General features: G+C 41.1%; 2 protein-coding genes across 2 annotated transcripts in view; both read left to right on the top strand.

The window, feature by feature from the left end:
• The window catches only part of LOC133415578 (ryanodine receptor 1-like), a 50,967-nt gene extending 41,993 nt beyond the window's left edge, over window positions 1-8,974 (top strand). The window contains exons 88-104 of the mRNA XM_061701703.1: window positions 1,118-1,199; window positions 1,273-2,591; window positions 2,684-2,766; window positions 3,086-3,245; window positions 3,688-3,774; window positions 3,994-4,263; window positions 4,347-4,477; window positions 4,604-4,646; window positions 4,721-4,854; window positions 4,937-4,997; window positions 5,446-5,592; window positions 5,983-6,117; window positions 7,211-7,367; window positions 7,567-7,631; window positions 7,722-7,822; window positions 8,007-8,058; window positions 8,171-8,974. Coding sequence (XP_061557687.1) covers window positions 1,118-1,199; window positions 1,273-2,591; window positions 2,684-2,766; window positions 3,086-3,245; window positions 3,688-3,774; window positions 3,994-4,263; window positions 4,347-4,477; window positions 4,604-4,646; window positions 4,721-4,854; window positions 4,937-4,997; window positions 5,446-5,592; window positions 5,983-6,117; window positions 7,211-7,367; window positions 7,567-7,631; window positions 7,722-7,822; window positions 8,007-8,058; window positions 8,171-8,266 — 3,123 coding nt within the window. The 3' untranslated portion in view covers window positions 8,267-8,974. The remainder of the gene's footprint in view (window positions 1-1,117; window positions 1,200-1,272; window positions 2,592-2,683; window positions 2,767-3,085; window positions 3,246-3,687; window positions 3,775-3,993; window positions 4,264-4,346; window positions 4,478-4,603; window positions 4,647-4,720; window positions 4,855-4,936; window positions 4,998-5,445; window positions 5,593-5,982; window positions 6,118-7,210; window positions 7,368-7,566; window positions 7,632-7,721; window positions 7,823-8,006; window positions 8,059-8,170) is intronic.
• A 547-nt stretch (window positions 8,975-9,521) lies between these two features.
• Window positions 9,522-15,418, top strand: LOC133416072 (uncharacterized). The gene is made up of 5 exons (XM_061702712.1): window positions 9,522-9,623; window positions 11,183-11,441; window positions 12,465-12,498; window positions 12,692-12,863; window positions 13,738-15,418. Exons 1-5 carry the CDS (start codon window positions 9,581-9,583, stop codon window positions 14,082-14,084), a joined length of 855 nt encoding a protein of 284 aa, XP_061558696.1. The 5' UTR covers window positions 9,522-9,580; the 3' UTR covers window positions 14,085-15,418.
• Window positions 15,419-17,138: the final 1,720 nt, after the last annotated feature.

The following is a 17,138-nucleotide window of genomic DNA, read 5'->3' as shown; positions in this document are numbered from 1 at the left end:
ATCATGTGTTTGTTATTTATTCAACATTGGTTTCACCTCTCAGGCTGTTTTTTACACACCTGCTTTAAAAAAAAAAGGAATACACTTCCTTATGGAATTTTTAAACTATTTTTAAACGATAAATCTCCTTTAATGGGACTGAGCTTGTTCACACAATGATAAGAACATGCCTAAAGGCAGACATGTCTTCACAAGGCAAATTGTCATGAGGGTGTGGTTTTCATTGCTGAAATGTTCTCTAGAGCAAAGAAATACAAGAACAAAGTCCCTGTGACGCATTTTTCAAGATAATGTAACATTCACCTATAGTATGTATCTTTTCTTAAGAACACCCTACAGAATTCTTAACACAGTTTTAAATTTGTCATGATTGAGCAAAATAATTGCTTGTTGCATTTTCTGTGAAACTACAATTATATAAGTTTACAAGATTGGTAATACAAAAATATTTATAATTAGCTTTATAATTAGCTAAAACAGCTTAAAAACTCCTCAGAAACTCCCCATATAGTTTTCTTACGTTCTAAGAACAAAAGTAAGAAGATTCCTATAGATACACAACAATGTGAATAAGGCCAATTATTAGATAATACATGATGCATTTGAAAGAAAAAGTACCTTAATGGATTTTCACACTGGACAATTTAGGACAAAGAAGCAGGTGACTACAAAACTTCCTGAGAAAGTGACTGACTTTTAACCACCACTGTTCCAGTGTACATTTTAATGAACTTTAATATTCTAGTGTTGGAATATACATTTTAATGAGACATTTGCTCTGTGTGTGTTCAATATTTAACAGGCTTTCCAATTCTGTCGCAATTTCACCTCACTAATTATTAACCTGATGGAAAATGCTCTTTATTTGGATTGTGATATTGTAGTGTCTTCTTTGAAATTAACTCCACTTGAATGCAGCAAATATTTGTCTACTTCAGCAATGGGGCACTTTTATTGTCAGATAATTTCCTATCATAACTGTTGAGAGTTTATACTTGTGTTTTCCACTTCCCTCTTCCCAGTGGCTGCATCTCTTTCAGTAATTCTGAACTCCTAATACGTTACAAAGTGACTTAGTCATTATTTCTAATCTCGGGCCTGTTTTTTATTGTTGCAGGATTCAAGTCAAATTGGTCTGCTGAAGGAGCTTCTGGACCTTCAGAAAGACATGGTGGTCATGTTGCTCTCGCTGTTAGAGGGTAAACAGTGCAGATTTTTAAAGTCAGCCTTGTCAAATTTGTATTTGTAAAACTGTTACGTTGTGTCATTCAGGGAATGTGGTGAATGGCACCATCGCCCGTCAGATGGTGGACATGTTAGTGGAGTCATCCAGCAATGTGGAGATGATCCTAAAATTCTTTGACATGTTTCTCAAACTGAAAGACATCGTGTCATCCGATGCCTTCCAAGATTACATCACAGACCCTCGAGGACTTATCTCCAAGAAGGACTTCCAGAAGGCCATGGACAGCCAGAAGCAGTACACCCCTTCGGAGATCCAGTTCCTTTTGTCTTGCTCGGAGGCGGATGAAAACGATATGATCAACTACGAGGAGTATGCCAGTCGCTTCCAGGAACCTGCCAAGGACATCGGCTTCAACATCGCCGTGCTGCTCACCAACCTGTCTGAGCACGTTCCTCACGACACCCGACTGAAGAACTTCTTGGAACAAGCTGAGAGCGTGCTCAATTACTTCCGCCCCTTCCTGGGCCGTATTGAGATTATGGGTGCAAGTCGGAAGATTGAGCGTATCTACTTTGAGATCAGCGAGGTCAACCGCAGACAGTGGGAGATGCCTCAGGTCCGAGAGTCCAAGCGACAGTTCATCTTTGATGTCGTCAACGAGGGTGGCGAGTCCGAGAAGATGGAGATGTTTGTCAACTTCTGTGAGGATACCATCTTTGAGATGAATATTGCCTCACAAATTTCCGAGCAGGAGGAAGAGGAAAAGGGCGAGGAGGATGACGAGATGGAAGAAGCTGCAGTTGAGGGAGCACCACGAGCAGCCATCGGAGCAGGAGAAGAGGACACTAATGGGGAGGAGGGGCCACCCGAGTCCAGCTCGGCCTTTGCAGACTTCATAAACAGCATTTTGAACTTCTTCAGCATTTTCACCTTCCGAAATCTCCGACGGCAATATCGGCGAGTGAGAAAGATGACCTTGAAAGAGATTGTTGTTGCCCTCTCCACCTTCTTCTGGACCATTCTGATGAGCATCCTGCACTTCTTCTACAATGTGTGCAAAGGCTTCTTTATGATAATCTGGCATGCCCTGTTTGGAGGCGGCTTAGTGGAGGGAGCTAAAAATATCACCGTGACAGAGATTTTGGCAAGCATGCCGGATCCAACGCAGGATGACGTGCATGGCGATGGACCAGGGGAACCTGGGATGGGAGAGGAGCAAGACACAGGCGGGGTTACAGACACTGGAGAGACTGGAAGTGGGGAAGAGGAGGAGGAGGATACCCAGGAGAAGGAAGGGGGAAGGGTACCTGGTATCGATGCCCCTGGTGGACTTGGTGACATGGGGGTCGAGGCCACGGTTGAGCCGCCAACACCTGAAGGGACACCTATAACAAAGAGGAAAATGGTAGTTGTCTTCCTTTTTGGTGAAGTCTTGTAAATGTATGGTAAGTACTGTAAAGCTTTGTGACTACTTTGTGTCTTTTTTTCCTATAACAGCAGCCAGAAGAGGCAGATGGCTTGCCGAAGCCTCCAGAACCAGCACCTGCTGAAGAAACTCCCCCAGAACCAGAAAAGGCCGAGTACAACGCTATATTTGCTTGTCTACTTGTCCATTTGGCATATCTTAAAACCTAACCTAAAAAAAAAGAAATCATATTAAAGGAATACTGTTGATAGATTGCTAACCTCGACCAAAAGAAAATAATCCTTATAATGACCAACATCAAATTGGACACCATCTTGCATACCCATCCCATACATAAAACAAAATGTGTTTTTGTTCATTAATATTCATGCATTGTACAATGACAAAGCATAGAAATACTCTACAGTATTAACAAACAGAAATAGAGCAATAAAAACATGCATGGCAATAGAGCAAACCTTTTGTGTTTTCAGTGTTGAAACTGGAGAGAAAACAGAAAAAGAATTTGAGAGTCATGCAAAAGCGGATGCTGATAGACCGAAGAAATCTCCAGTGAAGAAAGAAAAGAAGCCCAAGAAGGGAGGGGGATTCCAAATCTGGACCGAGCTAGAAACGCAGAGAAATAAATTCATGGTGAAATATTTTTGATTTTCCCACATCATTGCTATTACTCCAATCTTACATATATTCATTATTTTATTGTAATGTTAATAAATATTTTGGCAGCACGGTCCAGAGTGGTTAGCACGTTTACCTGACAGTTCTGAGGTCCTTTGTTTGACTCTCGGCTCCGGTCGTCCTGTGCCGCATTCGCATTGTTTTCCCTGTGCTTGTATGGGTTTTCTCCAGTAACTCCATTTTCCTCCCACATCCCAAAAACTTGTGAGAAAAATGTCCATAGGTGTTAATGTACTGTAAGTGGTTGTTTGTCTCTGTGTCCTGTGATTGACTGGTGACCAGTCCAGGGTGTACCACAGCTCTCGACCAGTGTTAGCTGGGATTAGCTCCATCTCACCAGCTAAACGGTGTAGATAAAGGATGGATGGATAATTCATATTTTCTCTCTCATTTATAGAACTACCTTTCCAGAAACTTCTACAACCTGCGATTTCTGGCTCTGTTCCTCGCTTTTGCACTGAACTTCATTCTACTCTTCTACAAGGTGTGGAGATTATACTGTATTTAAACGTTCATGTTATGTATTTTCTAAAACTATTGGGTACAGCTAAACCAATCTAATAACATCCAAAAGATGAGTAGTTTCAAACATTCTGCACCACATAATGAGAGGTGTTTCTAGTGCAGCATTTTTGTCTGAATAAGATTAGCAAGTGCGTGTACTGGAAATATAATAATACTTCACATTATCTGTTTGATGCAGGTGTCTGACAGTCCGCCTGAGGGTGAAGACATGGAAGGTTCCGGGCTTGCAGAGGGAAGCGGTTTCTTTGAAGGGTCCGGTCTATTTGATGGTTCTGGAGATGAGGCTGACGGTTCTGGAATGAGCGACGGGGATGAGGATGAGGAAGATGTGCCACTGTATTTCTATTTAGAGGAGAGCACCGGTTACATGCAGCCTACACTGTCCTTCCTCGCCATTCTGCACACCGTCATCTCCTTCATCTGCATCATTGGCTACAACTGCCTCAAAGTAGGCCCAACTTTACTGTTATCATCAATGTGATGCAATGGAACTGTCCCTTATCAGAATATTTGCCTGTTTTTCAAAATCAGATTCCACTGGTGATCTTCAAACGGGAGAAAGAACTTGCAAGAAAGCTGGAGTTTGACGGCCTCTTCATTACAGAGCAGCCGGAAGATGAAGACATCAAGGGCCAGTGGGATCGACTGGTCCTAAATACGCCGTATGTGGAAAAACACATCAGTTGTCTATCAGCAGAAACACATGCAGAGGGAATACACATGTACTGTATATCTAAAATGACTTCAATCAACAATCAATCAATCATGTTCCTTTTTCCCTCCTTCAGCTCTTTCCCGAATAATTACTGGGATAAGTTTGTCAAACGGAAGGTGAGTTGATTTGCTTTTTTTGTTGTTAAAATACAAGTCTCAACCTGTTGCTCGGGTCCAATATCTGCATCCAGGTTTTAGATAAATACGGTGACATTTATGGCCGAGAAAGAATCGCTGAACTGCTGGGTGTCGACTTGGCGTCCTTGGATGTGAGTCAGCAGCACGAAAAGAAACAAGAGGAATCAGACAACGCAATATTTGCGTGGTACAAAAATAAGATAAATAAGATACTTCAGAGGGCTAAAATAGTAATAAAATGTGGTCTAAATGTGTGTTTCTCTTTTCAGGGCTACTGCCATAGACATCAAGTACCAGATATGGAAGTTTGGAGTTGTATTCACAGATGGTGTAAGCGCAATGAACTTGTACTTCACTGTAGTACACAAAAGCTATCAGAGTAGATATGATGTTTTTGCTCTACAACTTACCACAACATGTATTGTTATACCTCTCATAATACGCAATACCAAATGTTCTGCCTCTACAAATATAATAATGCTAAAGTTGTATAGAAACCTTGCACACAATCACAACAATAAAGATTTTACGCGGATTTTATTTCCTTTAGTCAGAGCAATAAAATATTTTCCTTTAGTCAGAGCAATAAGATAAACACATATGTGTACTATGTGTACTCATACTAATGGTTTTTCAATATTAAGTTTTCAAGTTGAGCTAGCTCAACGGGTTTTAGGATCTCCATTGCCTTTAGCGGAACTGCCGGTGCATTAGAATTCCAGAGATTACTTCCATCTGCGTAACCCGAAGCTCATCTTTGACTGTGGCTGTCTTTCAGACCTTCCTTTACCTATGTTGGTACATGATTATGTCCCTGCTCGGCCACTACAACAACTTCTTCTTCGCATGCCACCTGCTGGACATCGCCATGGGTGTCAAGACCCTGCGCACCATTCTGTCCTCAGTGACACACAATGGAAAACAGGCACGTAAAGAAAAAAAAAACATCATTCCGAACTGTCAGCTACATCATTAGGTTCAACTTCACACACTAATATGATCCAATACAAGAATGGGTCCAAAAATTGTGCCCATAAAAACATGATTAAGAACGGTGGGTTGTAACTTTGCTGTGTAAAACTTCCATTTGCATTATATGGACAAATGTTTCAGGGCACATGGCCATTAAAGTTACAGGAAGAGAAAATGGAGGAAAATATAGATGGTTGCTCCATCCAGTAAGATTTACAATTAAGATTCAAAAGGGAACTAAAGGTTTTACTCTTGACTGTTAATCAACTAATTTATTAAGAGCTTTGTCCTAATATGACTTCAACTCTTCTCTGGTATGCTAACTGTGCTCATATCCTTTTAGTTGATGATGACAGTGGGCCTGCTGGCGGTTGTGGTGTACTTGTACACCGTGGTGGCCTTCAACTTCTTCCGCAAGTTTTACAACAAGAGTGAAGACGAGGATGAACCTGATATGAAATGTGACGACATGATGACCGTGAGTCATTATTGACAGTGTTGCCACAGTTACCTTGAAAAAGTAACTTTGCTACTTTACTGATTACTTGATTTCAATAGTAACAAAGTTAGAAAAAAGTAACTTTTTAGTTAGTTTCAGCAACTGCCAAGTGGCAGTAATATCACTTATCCACAGTACAAAAAGCATTAGCTTAACCGTACCCATCACTTGGCAATGTACGCCACACAAGTTACAGAATGATGTCATCAACATGAACCAATAACTTCAATATTAGTGTAGTTGAAGCCACATTAAATCAGCAACTTAGTGCAGACTTGACATGCGTGTGCGTGTGTGTGCCTTTGTGCGTGCGTGTACGTAAACGTGAAAGGGAGTGACACACTATTGCTCCCACCATTTTGATGCGAAGAGCAAGAAAACCTTTTTTTTTTTTTTTTTTAACTACGTGACGTCGCCCGTGCAGCGCGTCAAACCAGCTCCCAAACAAAGTTGAGAGTTGTCACTTTTCATTGTCAATATGATTTAAGCTAAGTATTTTAAGTCCTTCAGTGAGTCAGTTCTTAACCGCCGTGACCGATGATGAAATATGAATGAATATGAATAATTAACCCACAATGCGTTGCGTGTTTAACACGGCAGTAAAGCTGTATTCTTAATGTGTAAATAAAAAAGTAACAACGATCAAATACACTTTTTACTAAGGAAAATAACGAAAATAGTGTGGCGACAGTGAAGTCGTGCATTTCTTTGCACTTTTATGGTACTGCTCCGTCACTGTGCATTGTGTAATAAACAATTACTTCCCAATCGCTTTCTTCTTTTTGTTGAAAAAAGAGTGGTCTAAAATAAATGCTTCTGCACGGCTGGACTGCTCTTTGTTCGAAACATCAGCAACAAATTAATGTTTGCTGAGAGAGATTGATTATGCAAAAGTAATGTTTGGTGATTTGAAGAAGTAACTGTAGTCTAATTACTTTCCTGGGAAAAGGAACACGTTACTTCGCTCGTTACTCAAAATGGCATCACTGGTTGTTGAGCCCGGACTAACCTCCATAAACAGTACTCACGTCTGCTCCCGAAGTCACAAGTACATTTTTCCATTTTTCCACAGTGCTATCTGTTCCACATGTATGTGGGCGTGCGCGCTGGCGGAGGCATCGGGGATGAGATTGAGGATCCCGCCGGAGACGAATATGAGTTATACCGAGTGGTCTTTGACATAACTTTCTTCTTCTTTGTCATTGTCATCCTGCTGGCCATCATCCAGGGTAAAGAAACCACCGTTCAACTTCTCCCCCTAACGCCTTGGAGATAAATTGTAAAACTCACATACATTTCCCAGAAAAACACATTAGTTACTCTTTGACAGAATTCATGCAGGGTAAATTAAATGAATTCATATTTGACAGTGTCAATCAAAAGGTAATCTTTTTACATGAAACATTTTTGTGCGCCCATATGCTGTAGGTTTGATCATTGATGCATTTGGAGAGCTCAGAGATCAACAAGAGCAGGTTAAAGAAGACATGGAAGTATGTTACTGAACTATTATGACTTGGCAGCCCAGCACCAATTATCAGTACAATGTGGCTTAACTAACCCTTGTTGTTGTTTATCTACAGACAAAATGCTTCATATGCGGCATTGGGAGTGATTACTTTGATACAACACCACATGGATTCGAGACTCACACACTGGATGAGCACAACCTGGCCAATTACATGTGAGTATACGTAGATATATACTGTATATTTTGTAATTAATTGGGCGATTAATCGGTTATCAGAATTTGATTCTGCTAAATATCGGAATCAGCATCGACCTAAAAAAAAATCTGTATCGGTCAGGCCCAAGTATTTACATACATGTACAATTAGGAAACCTTTAAAATGTGTAATCCCTTTCAGGTTCTTCTTAATGTATCTTATCAACAAAGATGAGACTGAGCACACTGGACAGGTGAGCATTAGACCTTTTCAAAATTTTATTATTTTATTTTCAGCCTTTTTGGCGACTGGCATCAACTTTCTCCTGTAATTCTTCTTTTTGCCTCTTTTTAATTTGATATTAGGAGTCATATGTGTGGAAGATGTACCAGGAGCGTTGCTGGGACTTCTTTCCCGCTGGAGACTGTTTCCGAAAACAATATGAAGATCAGCTGTCTTAGTCTTGAAGTACAACACAACACTTTAAGAACTGCTTTTATTATTTGGGATTATTTTGACAGAGAAATGCCATACTGGACGAACATACAGTACAGCAAGTAAAACAGTCACTGTGAGACACTCCCCTGATGTTTTTTCCCCCATCAGTGTATGAAGGAAGAAATTAAGCAATTCTATTTTTATTGTGCTTTAATAAGAACCCAAATTTTGAACATCAGACTTGGAGTCGATAAAAAAAAATTTTTTCAAGTCCATTCATCATGTTCATGTATTATTTATTGGTTTGAATATGTTTTTTCTGTGTAGTTTTGTTTTGATCTAATGTTTTCAAATGGTGATCAATGTAGTCATGTGATCTTTTCACCTTTGGCTTTGTGTACTCAAATGTGGGTTCATATCAGCAACTCATCTGCACTGGTACAGTCATCAGTAACAGCATAATAAAAATAGCACTTTTTACATGTATTTGTTTTCAACCTGATCGTGCTGATAGTTACAGTCGATGTCTCAGCAGGTTGTTCGCTGCTAGGCAGCTTTGGAGGAGAAATGAGCTGACGAGGCTTTAGAGATTTTAGCCGCTGTCGCCCAAAACAGAATTGTGTTTACATAATCACTACACTGTAAGCGCACGCTCACTGGCTACTTCATTAAATATAACTGGAATGTCTAATGAGAAACAAAATGAATGATAAAATAAAAACATCTGCCTTTGCAGAGACAAGAATGCTCAGTTTGAGGTATTCTTTGAACAAGGTTTATTTTTGTGGTTGTATTTAGTTGGTTCGCACTGCATCATAGTGTGAGTAGTTTGTAATGTTTTGGTCAATTAATTGTCAGTGAGTGACAAAAATCTTGGGACTCATATTACCTTGAAAGACTTGCTACAGGATATTGAAGTGCGTCTGTGATTCTTCCACACCAAACTCCAATCCAAGCAAGCCTTTATGGACCTTGCTTTGTGCATTTTGGGCCACAGTAATGCTGGGACATAAAAGAGTGCTTTTTCCCTTGGTCCGTATTCTCTATTTGAAATGTTTCTGATACAGCTCTTGTATTGACTGTTGTTCGATTGTTTAAAATTTGTTGTCGTAATGGGATAAGTCCATAATCACAAGAGTCTGTAAAGGCAACATCCCTGCGCAATACGACTGTTTGTGCGTGCAATTACAATCTCTTCTGGTGCGAAAGCGAAACGTCCCAGCTGAACGAGGATTAAGGCAGAGCATTAAACTCACATCAAGCCTCATGTGCTATCCACCCATCCTATCCTGCTTGCTGCATTTGAGTCAGTCAGTCGAGCACGGCTGCTTGTCAACATGAGCGTCTCCGGGATCCATCAAGGAACACTCAGGATGTATGGTGAGTCCAAGAATTTATTTGTACATTGTTGGGACAGTTCTGACTATTATTTGTGACAGTTTTGCAGCTCCTTGATGATTTTTTTTTTTTTTTCATATTTCTTCCATAATTCTTCCGTCACTGATGGTGTAGTGGTACACTCCCCTGACTTTGGTGCAGGCAGCGTGGGTTCAGTTCCCACTCAGTGACGGTGTGAATGTGAGTGCAAATGGTTGTCCGTGTCTATATGTGCCCTGCGACTGACTGGCGACCAGTTCAGGGTGTAGTCCGCCTTTCGCCCGAAGTCAGCTGGGATAGGCTCCAGGGTCCAGCGACCCTAACCAAGATAAGCGGTGTTGAAATGGATGGATGGATAATTCTTCCCATCTTATCAACAAAGTGTTGCTTCATTGTTATGCACAAGTACAAAGTGGGCGGCATGGTGGTCGACCGGTTAGAGCTTCTGCCTCACAGTTCTGAGGACCAATCCCCGGCCCGCCAGTGTGGAGTTTGCATGTTCTCCCCGTGCCTACGTGGGTTTTCTCCGGGGACTCCGGTTTCGTCCCAAATCCCAAAAATATGGATGGTAGGTTAATTGAAGACTCTAAATTGCCCGTAGGTGTGAATGTGAGTGCGAATGGCTGTTTGTTTATGTGTGCCCTGCGATTGGCTGGCAACCAGTTCAGGGTGTACCCCGCCTCCTGCCCGAAGATAGCTGGGATAGGCTCCAGCACTCCTGCGATCCTTGTGAGGATAAGCGGCTCAGAAAATGGATGGATGGATGGGAGTACAAAGTGCACTGAGATGTCACAGTTCTGTCTTACCATAGATAGATGAGCGTGAAAAGTACAAGTTGTATGTTTTAATCAGCCGGTTGTTGTAATTCTGTTATTTCATTAAGTACTCCCCAATATGTTTTTGGCTGTATGTGCGGTGTGTATCCAGATGTGAGGGTGTGATTTTGATAGAGGCACAATCTTATTTTTATGGTCTGATTGGTGCAGTGCGTTGATCCGCCAAACATCTGACTGCCTCTAATCTGTTGACAGCGTGTTCATGCTGTAATCCAGCAGCTCCTCATGTTCCCATCATCTATGACAGTGTTTCCCAAGCTCTATTGAGCCAAGGCACATATTTTACATTAGAAATATCTCAAACAAAAATGTCGCAAAAACTGCATATAATGATGATCTACTGTAAAACAATGACTGACTCAGTAGGAAAACTTGTCTTATTTAGTTGAACACAAAGCTATTATTCTGTTGTATGGAAAAAGGTATATACTGTACATACAGTAGTAGTTCTATTGTAACCTCTGCCTTCTAGTGAATTGTCCTCCCTGACCCTATATGTCGCCGGCATAGATAGATGAATAAAGATACATTATATTTGTAGTAAATAAAGAATTTCAGACCAATTAAGTGAAATTGGATCATTTTCTGCAGCACACTCGATAATTTCTCACGGCACACTAATGTGCCAGGGATCACCAATTACTGCAGCATGGCTTTATACAGTCAATAAGTGTGCTTTTGAAGAGGGGAAACAATTATCTGTATTTTTTAACTTCTCCTGTTAAGGTGGATTTCTTTTCAAGCAATGGAAGAAAAGGTTCCTGCTCTTGACAGCTGAAGGCAGCCTCCTTGTGTGTCACCATGCTTCAGCTGCACCTGACCAGCTGGTCCTTCTGCAGAGCAGTTGTGAGGCCATTGTGGAGGGCAAGGAGATCCTAGACCTGCCAAAGCTGCCCGCCGGTGGAAGCCGAGATTGCTGCTTCGCTCTCATCTTGACCCAAAATAAATACCTGCTCCTTCTGACCGACACCCCTGCTGACTGCAGGTCTGATTGCCCCCACCACCGTTTCCTTAAAGCTGCTGTCAGCCGTACTGATTGGTGACCAGCATATGCAATAACGCTATAGGGGGTTAAAAACAATAATGTCCTTTTAAATATTATTATTCTATTACAGTGTTGCCCCGCTATTCCCGAATGGTGAAAATCTGCAACTAATTGATGCAAGGGATGTTTGACACTACTTTTTTTGCAGACCGATAACAGTACGAGTATTAACTCGAAATACTCGGCGATGCTAATAATGCTATTGCGTTGATATACTCTGATGTTCTGTAGTATATTTAAATAGTGCCGAAGTCAGAATTCCTTTGAGAGGACCAAGTGTTTTGAGATCAGTACTCACGCCAACCATCTTTTCTTTGTAGTTCTACATCAAATGACTTCCTTCAACCATTTGTAGGTTTATTAGGGTTTTCCTTCTCCTCCCAGACAGTAACCTGTCTTGGGTTTACAACAGGCGTCCCGGTCTTCAAATAGGACCGTTTCGCATTTTATAAAATAAGCCAGTCTGTGGTTATTTCACGGACACAGAGTGCCACCATGTGTTTAACACTCCAAATATGGTCATGAGGGAGCGCCCACCTCCCGGGGGCACCCAGGACGGAGCTAATTCCACGCCCACAGAATTAAACCTTTATGAACTGAGATCCAGGAGTTTTCGGGGGCTTTTTCATTGTCTTGGCTTTGTACGCAGCTGCTATGACACTCAGACTTGTTCAATAAATCGAAAAAATCCACCTCAGTTCCAAACTGCTTTACATTTCTCAATTCTATGACTCATTGTGTGGCATTTGAGCTTGGTGACGTCTTTCAGCATTCGCACAGAGTTTGTGCATGAACTGCACTTTTAAGTTTGTGAGGCAAACGTTTACAACAAGAATGTAAATTGTACTGTCTTGCTGCATCGTGTTAGCAATGTACTCATAATACCACAAATTATTACCCTTTTGAACCTTGCCATTTCTTATGTTTGAGATGTGTGAAGATAATTGCTTCTTTGTTTTGCAGTCAATGGCTGAATGTGCTGAAAAAGGTGAAACAGGTGAGTCACAGCTTTATAATAATAATTAAGTTACTAGCCACAATATATATATATATATATATAGCCTTCAGTTATTGGAAACTCGAACAAGGACAAGCGGTGTAGAAAATGGATGGATGGATAGACAGAGGACATTCACATTTGCACACCTGTTCCATGTACGGAAATCCAAACCTTGTTTCTTTTCCCATAGAGTGTCTCGTCACCCCTAGGTCTTTGCAAGCGACATCAAGTGCCGCCGCTCTGCATCGCTCTAAAAGACCTTGTGCAGGACCAAATCCAGGACAAAGATACACCGATTCCACCAATCAGCAATGGAGAGGCTCCTTCTCCGGGGCCTCTGACTGGTTCCCCAAAGGATAAAGGTCAGATGCATTGTGATGTATTTATCTGCCAATGAACAGCTTTAAAAAAAAAAATGCAGAATGTACCTCAGCGGATCCAGTGGTGATATGTGGAGATATGTGGAAAAATCTATTTATTTTTATTTTTTTTAACACATTTATTTGAAGTGTAGTGAGTCAATCCTAGATATGATGTGTGTAGATGGTTTGCGATGGTTTCCTTATATTGTGTTTGTCTGAGCTTTGGGGCACTAATTCAACTGAACAACAAGTGGCCACGTAAACACGACCAGAAAAAATATCTTGTATTATTCTGTTCCCCCACTGTGTAAGACTTGACCACCATCATTCTCTTTCAGCGTTTATCCGACACAACTGCGATGTGCAGTTAGCTACCTATCTATGCCTACACCCTTAACGTGCATCTTCCCTTCAGATAGTCCAGCGGTGGGGCCGGCTTAGAGCGCCTCGTTTGTCGACTGTGAGTGCTTGCACGTCACGCAGAGGAGGACGGAAGAGCGAGGAGAAGGGCGGGAAAAAAGTTTTGACGGCCAGGCTTTGGGCTGGTGTGGCCGCTTTAGAGTTCCTTGTTCTCATGGCATAGAAAAGCCACAAGAAGACCTAGTGAGATATATTCGATCCACTGCAGACTTTAAGCGAATATATTAATGTGGCTCAAACATGTAGATATGTGGAGGCGTAAGAAAGATGCTAGATGAAGTAGCATCCTTCTATTAGAAGTTGATAGTTGAGTGGGGGTCTGGTTTCAACACATTCATCATTCAAATAAGGCAAAATTGTTAACAACACTCTGTGTCAAATTTAGAACATGTTTATTTTCACTTTGCAGGGACTTTAAAGTACATGCCCATATCATGTCGCTTGTGTCAAACAGGCAGGAGCTCTCCACGTACAAAATATTACAAAGGAGGAGGCCACTCAGCGGGCTGCCTGCGTCACGGCACCATCAACAACGCTCAGGCAGTGAGGGCCGTGTACCTGCTGATGGGAGGGGCTGCCGCTTCCTCCGCTATGGGCTACTTAGGCTCGTGCTCGCCCTCCAGCCTGGACGCCAAAGCAGCTGACCTTCCTCTTAACGCAGACTTCTCAGACATCGGGGGTCCGGCGGCGGCGTACCACACAGACAGCCCCGCCATCACCTCCCCTCACTTCAGCAACTTTGACTTTGAAATGGCAGACGCTGACTTTAACGCTTTTGATTGTGGCGGCTTTACTTTTTGATATGCTGCCGTTTGCTGTTGGATGATGCTGACAGAAGACCATGACAGTCCCCTCCTCTCCTGTATGGAACGCCGTTTCAGCATTTATCCCATATCAGCTTAAGGTCATTGTACTCGCGCGCTAGTGGAAGACTACCTATAGGCTGCACAACTATCTTCAGATTTTATTTAGAAGAAAATGAGTAACGAACATAGTTAGGGAATATATATCGGAGTAAAAGGATACATTTTGCAGAGGAAATGTAGTTGAGTAAAAGTCAAAGTTGCCAGAAATATAAATAAGAAAGTAAACTACAGATATGTGAAAACACTACTTGAATACAGTCACAAAGTATTTGTACTCCGTTACATTACAACATTGACTTCATGTTACTAGTTAGGGAAAACTGTGCACTAGTTAATAACTGTGCTACTAGTACTACTAATGACATCACAAAAATCTAATAGTACGGCTAGCGCTTCACTAGTGGTACCTGTAGCACATAGAGGTCCACAGTATTGCCTCACTAGTAACAAGCAGTTGTGCACCCTAGTCATGTTACTAGTATGCAGAAATGTCATATAGTATGGTAAGCTGTCCAACCATTTATTTAATATCCATCGTGAGGTCCATGTACTAGTACACACTTTGTCCTTACTACAAAGACAATTTAGCACATTAGTAGAAAAGGACTGAGGTGCACTAGTATACCAACTACTGTACATGTTACTCATGAGTCAAAAACTTCACTAATTGACCTTTTTGCACATTTATAATGTCACTAGTTGTACTCGTAGCATGCAGTTGTCATCTACCACACGGTTCTGCCTCACTCGTAACGTAGTTGTCCTACTAGTGCGCGCTAGTCATTCTACTTGGGTGTACAGTAATGTGCAGTAGTCGAAGGTAGAATCAGTAGTAAGATGTTACCAGTAAGACATGGTCATTATACTAGTGCCCTAAATCGTCTTACTAGCGAGGACAAAGAGCAGACGTGTACATGGACCTAAAGCTGGATTTCAAGGATAAATGCATACTTCTGTCACCATGACAACCAATACAAAAAAAATGGGTTTTGTGCAAAACCTTGTCTTTTTTTTAATAACATCATCGGCACTGTCAGTGATTGCGAATGCTATTAGAAATAATCGTAAATGTCATTTCCTTCCAACACTTGTAGAACCCATCCCCACGTGGATTGCTATCACCGAACTGCAACCTAAACCTTATCATCATCTACTGTTTGACCAAATGTGTACATTGGTGGTATTCATATAATTTGTACATTAAGTTCAAAGAAATCATATTTGTGTATCTATGTGAATTTTAAAAGGAATAAAACTGATTAAAGGAAACATGCTGCCTGTTTTTGTTGAAAGCAAAAGGCCTCATACATTGTATAACCAAAAGACACTTTTTTTTTTTTAGGTACACTAGCACAATTCACTGAGATCCATTACAAGAGCTGTGTCATTAACAAGTTTCCCTTTACAAAGATACTAGTCTTAGTTTATATTAACACTATCAGAGAGGTATTAATTTAACAATCTCTTCATGATTGTGCTTGTTTTGTGCAGTAATGTGCCATATTCTAAGATCTTGGGATTTCTGCATTGAAGCAGTGCATACTCCTTTCAACACAGTGCAGTTGAGTTCTGCACCACTTCAACAACAAATACAGACAGTGACAATCCAAAGTGAGCATTAGTATAGTATATTGGTAAAGGCAGATTTGATGCAATTACTGTTTACAGTTTACAGCAGTGACTCACAAACCACTGTGCCGCAAGAGATCATCATGTGTGGCATGAAAATGTATCCAATTGCACTTGATTGGGCTGAAAATAATGATTTATTATAATTTTTATCTAGAATTTCTAAGTTCAGCTAGCTACGCCAGCGACGTTGAGTGACTAGCGGAACAATTAAATGCGCTTCCCCTCGATAGCAAAATGTACAATTAACGTGTATCCACATGTTACCATTAATATAAGAGAACAACTCAAGCATGCTCACATTGACTTGAGTTTTGAGACAAGATCGTCATCAATTAGTTCCATAGACTTGATGTGACAGTTTTGTTTGGTGGTATGAGATTTTTCTAATGTAAAATATGTGCTTTAAATTGCCTCAATATAGGTTGGGCAATACTGGCACTGGATGTAACACATATGCAAAAAATGTCTGGAAAGCAGCATTTATTCACTCTCCGTGATATCGAGTTGAAGGTTAATGTACTCGTACATTCTCTGTTATCACTGGGAAGATAATTCAGCGCACTAGCAGTATACTACTTACAGAATCCATCCATTCCTAACACCGCTTATCCTGTTCAGGGTCATGGGGTAGTGGAGCCTATCCCAGCTGATTTCAGGCAAAAGGCAGACTACATCCTGAACTGGTCACCAGTCACATTTAGACACAGACAACCATTTACACTCACATTCACACCATCACTAAGTGGGAACTGAACCCGCGCTGCCTGCATTGAAGTCAGGCGAATGTACCACTACACCATCAGTGACTACTTACTTACAGAATCTTACTAGTAGGACAACTTTGGCATACTATTAGGGCAACTGTCACTAGTGAGGCAAAAACTACAAGTGGGCATTTTGGTGCACCGAGGCTACTAGTACGTGACTCATCCCTACTAGTTGGGGTTAGGAGTGTTTGTACTGCAGCACAATAATTTACTAGTGAGGTTTAATTGCATACTAGTTGGCCAAAAGTGGCACTCGTAGTGGGAAAATTTACTAGTGTGCAAAATGGTCTTACTTGTGAGGACAAAAGACTGTACGCAGTACCGCACATGAGGCTGAAGGGCCAATATCACAATAACATGCTTTGTGTCTTCATCAGAATCACTGAGTCATCATGAAAATGTAGCAAAATAATGAAACTCTGAGGTTTTCTAAAAAGTGGTCATACATTTGCACATATCCAAGTACAATGAGTCTTTTTTAAATGTGTTTCCTTTGTTTAAGACCAATTTGGCATGTCCCACACACTGCTCTGCTAAGTACAGTGTATGTTAAATGATACAGATTTTTTATCATGGTTTTATTGTCCACA

The sequence above is a fragment of the Phycodurus eques genome, chromosome 17, assembly GCF_024500275.1.
Source record: "Phycodurus eques isolate BA_2022a chromosome 17, UOR_Pequ_1.1, whole genome shotgun sequence".
NCBI lineage: Eukaryota > Metazoa > Chordata > Actinopteri > Syngnathiformes > Syngnathidae > Phycodurus > Phycodurus eques.
Note: the sequence above shows the minus strand (reverse complement) of the source record. Positions and strands in the feature narration are given on the sequence as shown.

What these genes read in the sequence shown, in the direction of transcription:
- LOC133416072 (XM_061702712.1), top strand. Translation starts at nt 9,581, where the DNA reads ATGAGCGTCTCCGGGATCCATCAAGGAACACTCAGGATGTATG. An exon ending in GACACCCCTGCTGACTGCAG is followed by an intron (nt 11,442 to 12,464) that starts GTCTGATTGCCC and finishes TTTGTTTTGCAG; the next exon opens with TCAATGGCTGAATGTGCTGA. An exon ending in TGCTGAAAAAGGTGAAACAG is followed by an intron (nt 12,499 to 12,691) that starts GTGAGTCACAGC and finishes CTTTTCCCATAG; the next exon opens with AGTGTCTCGTCACCCCTAGG.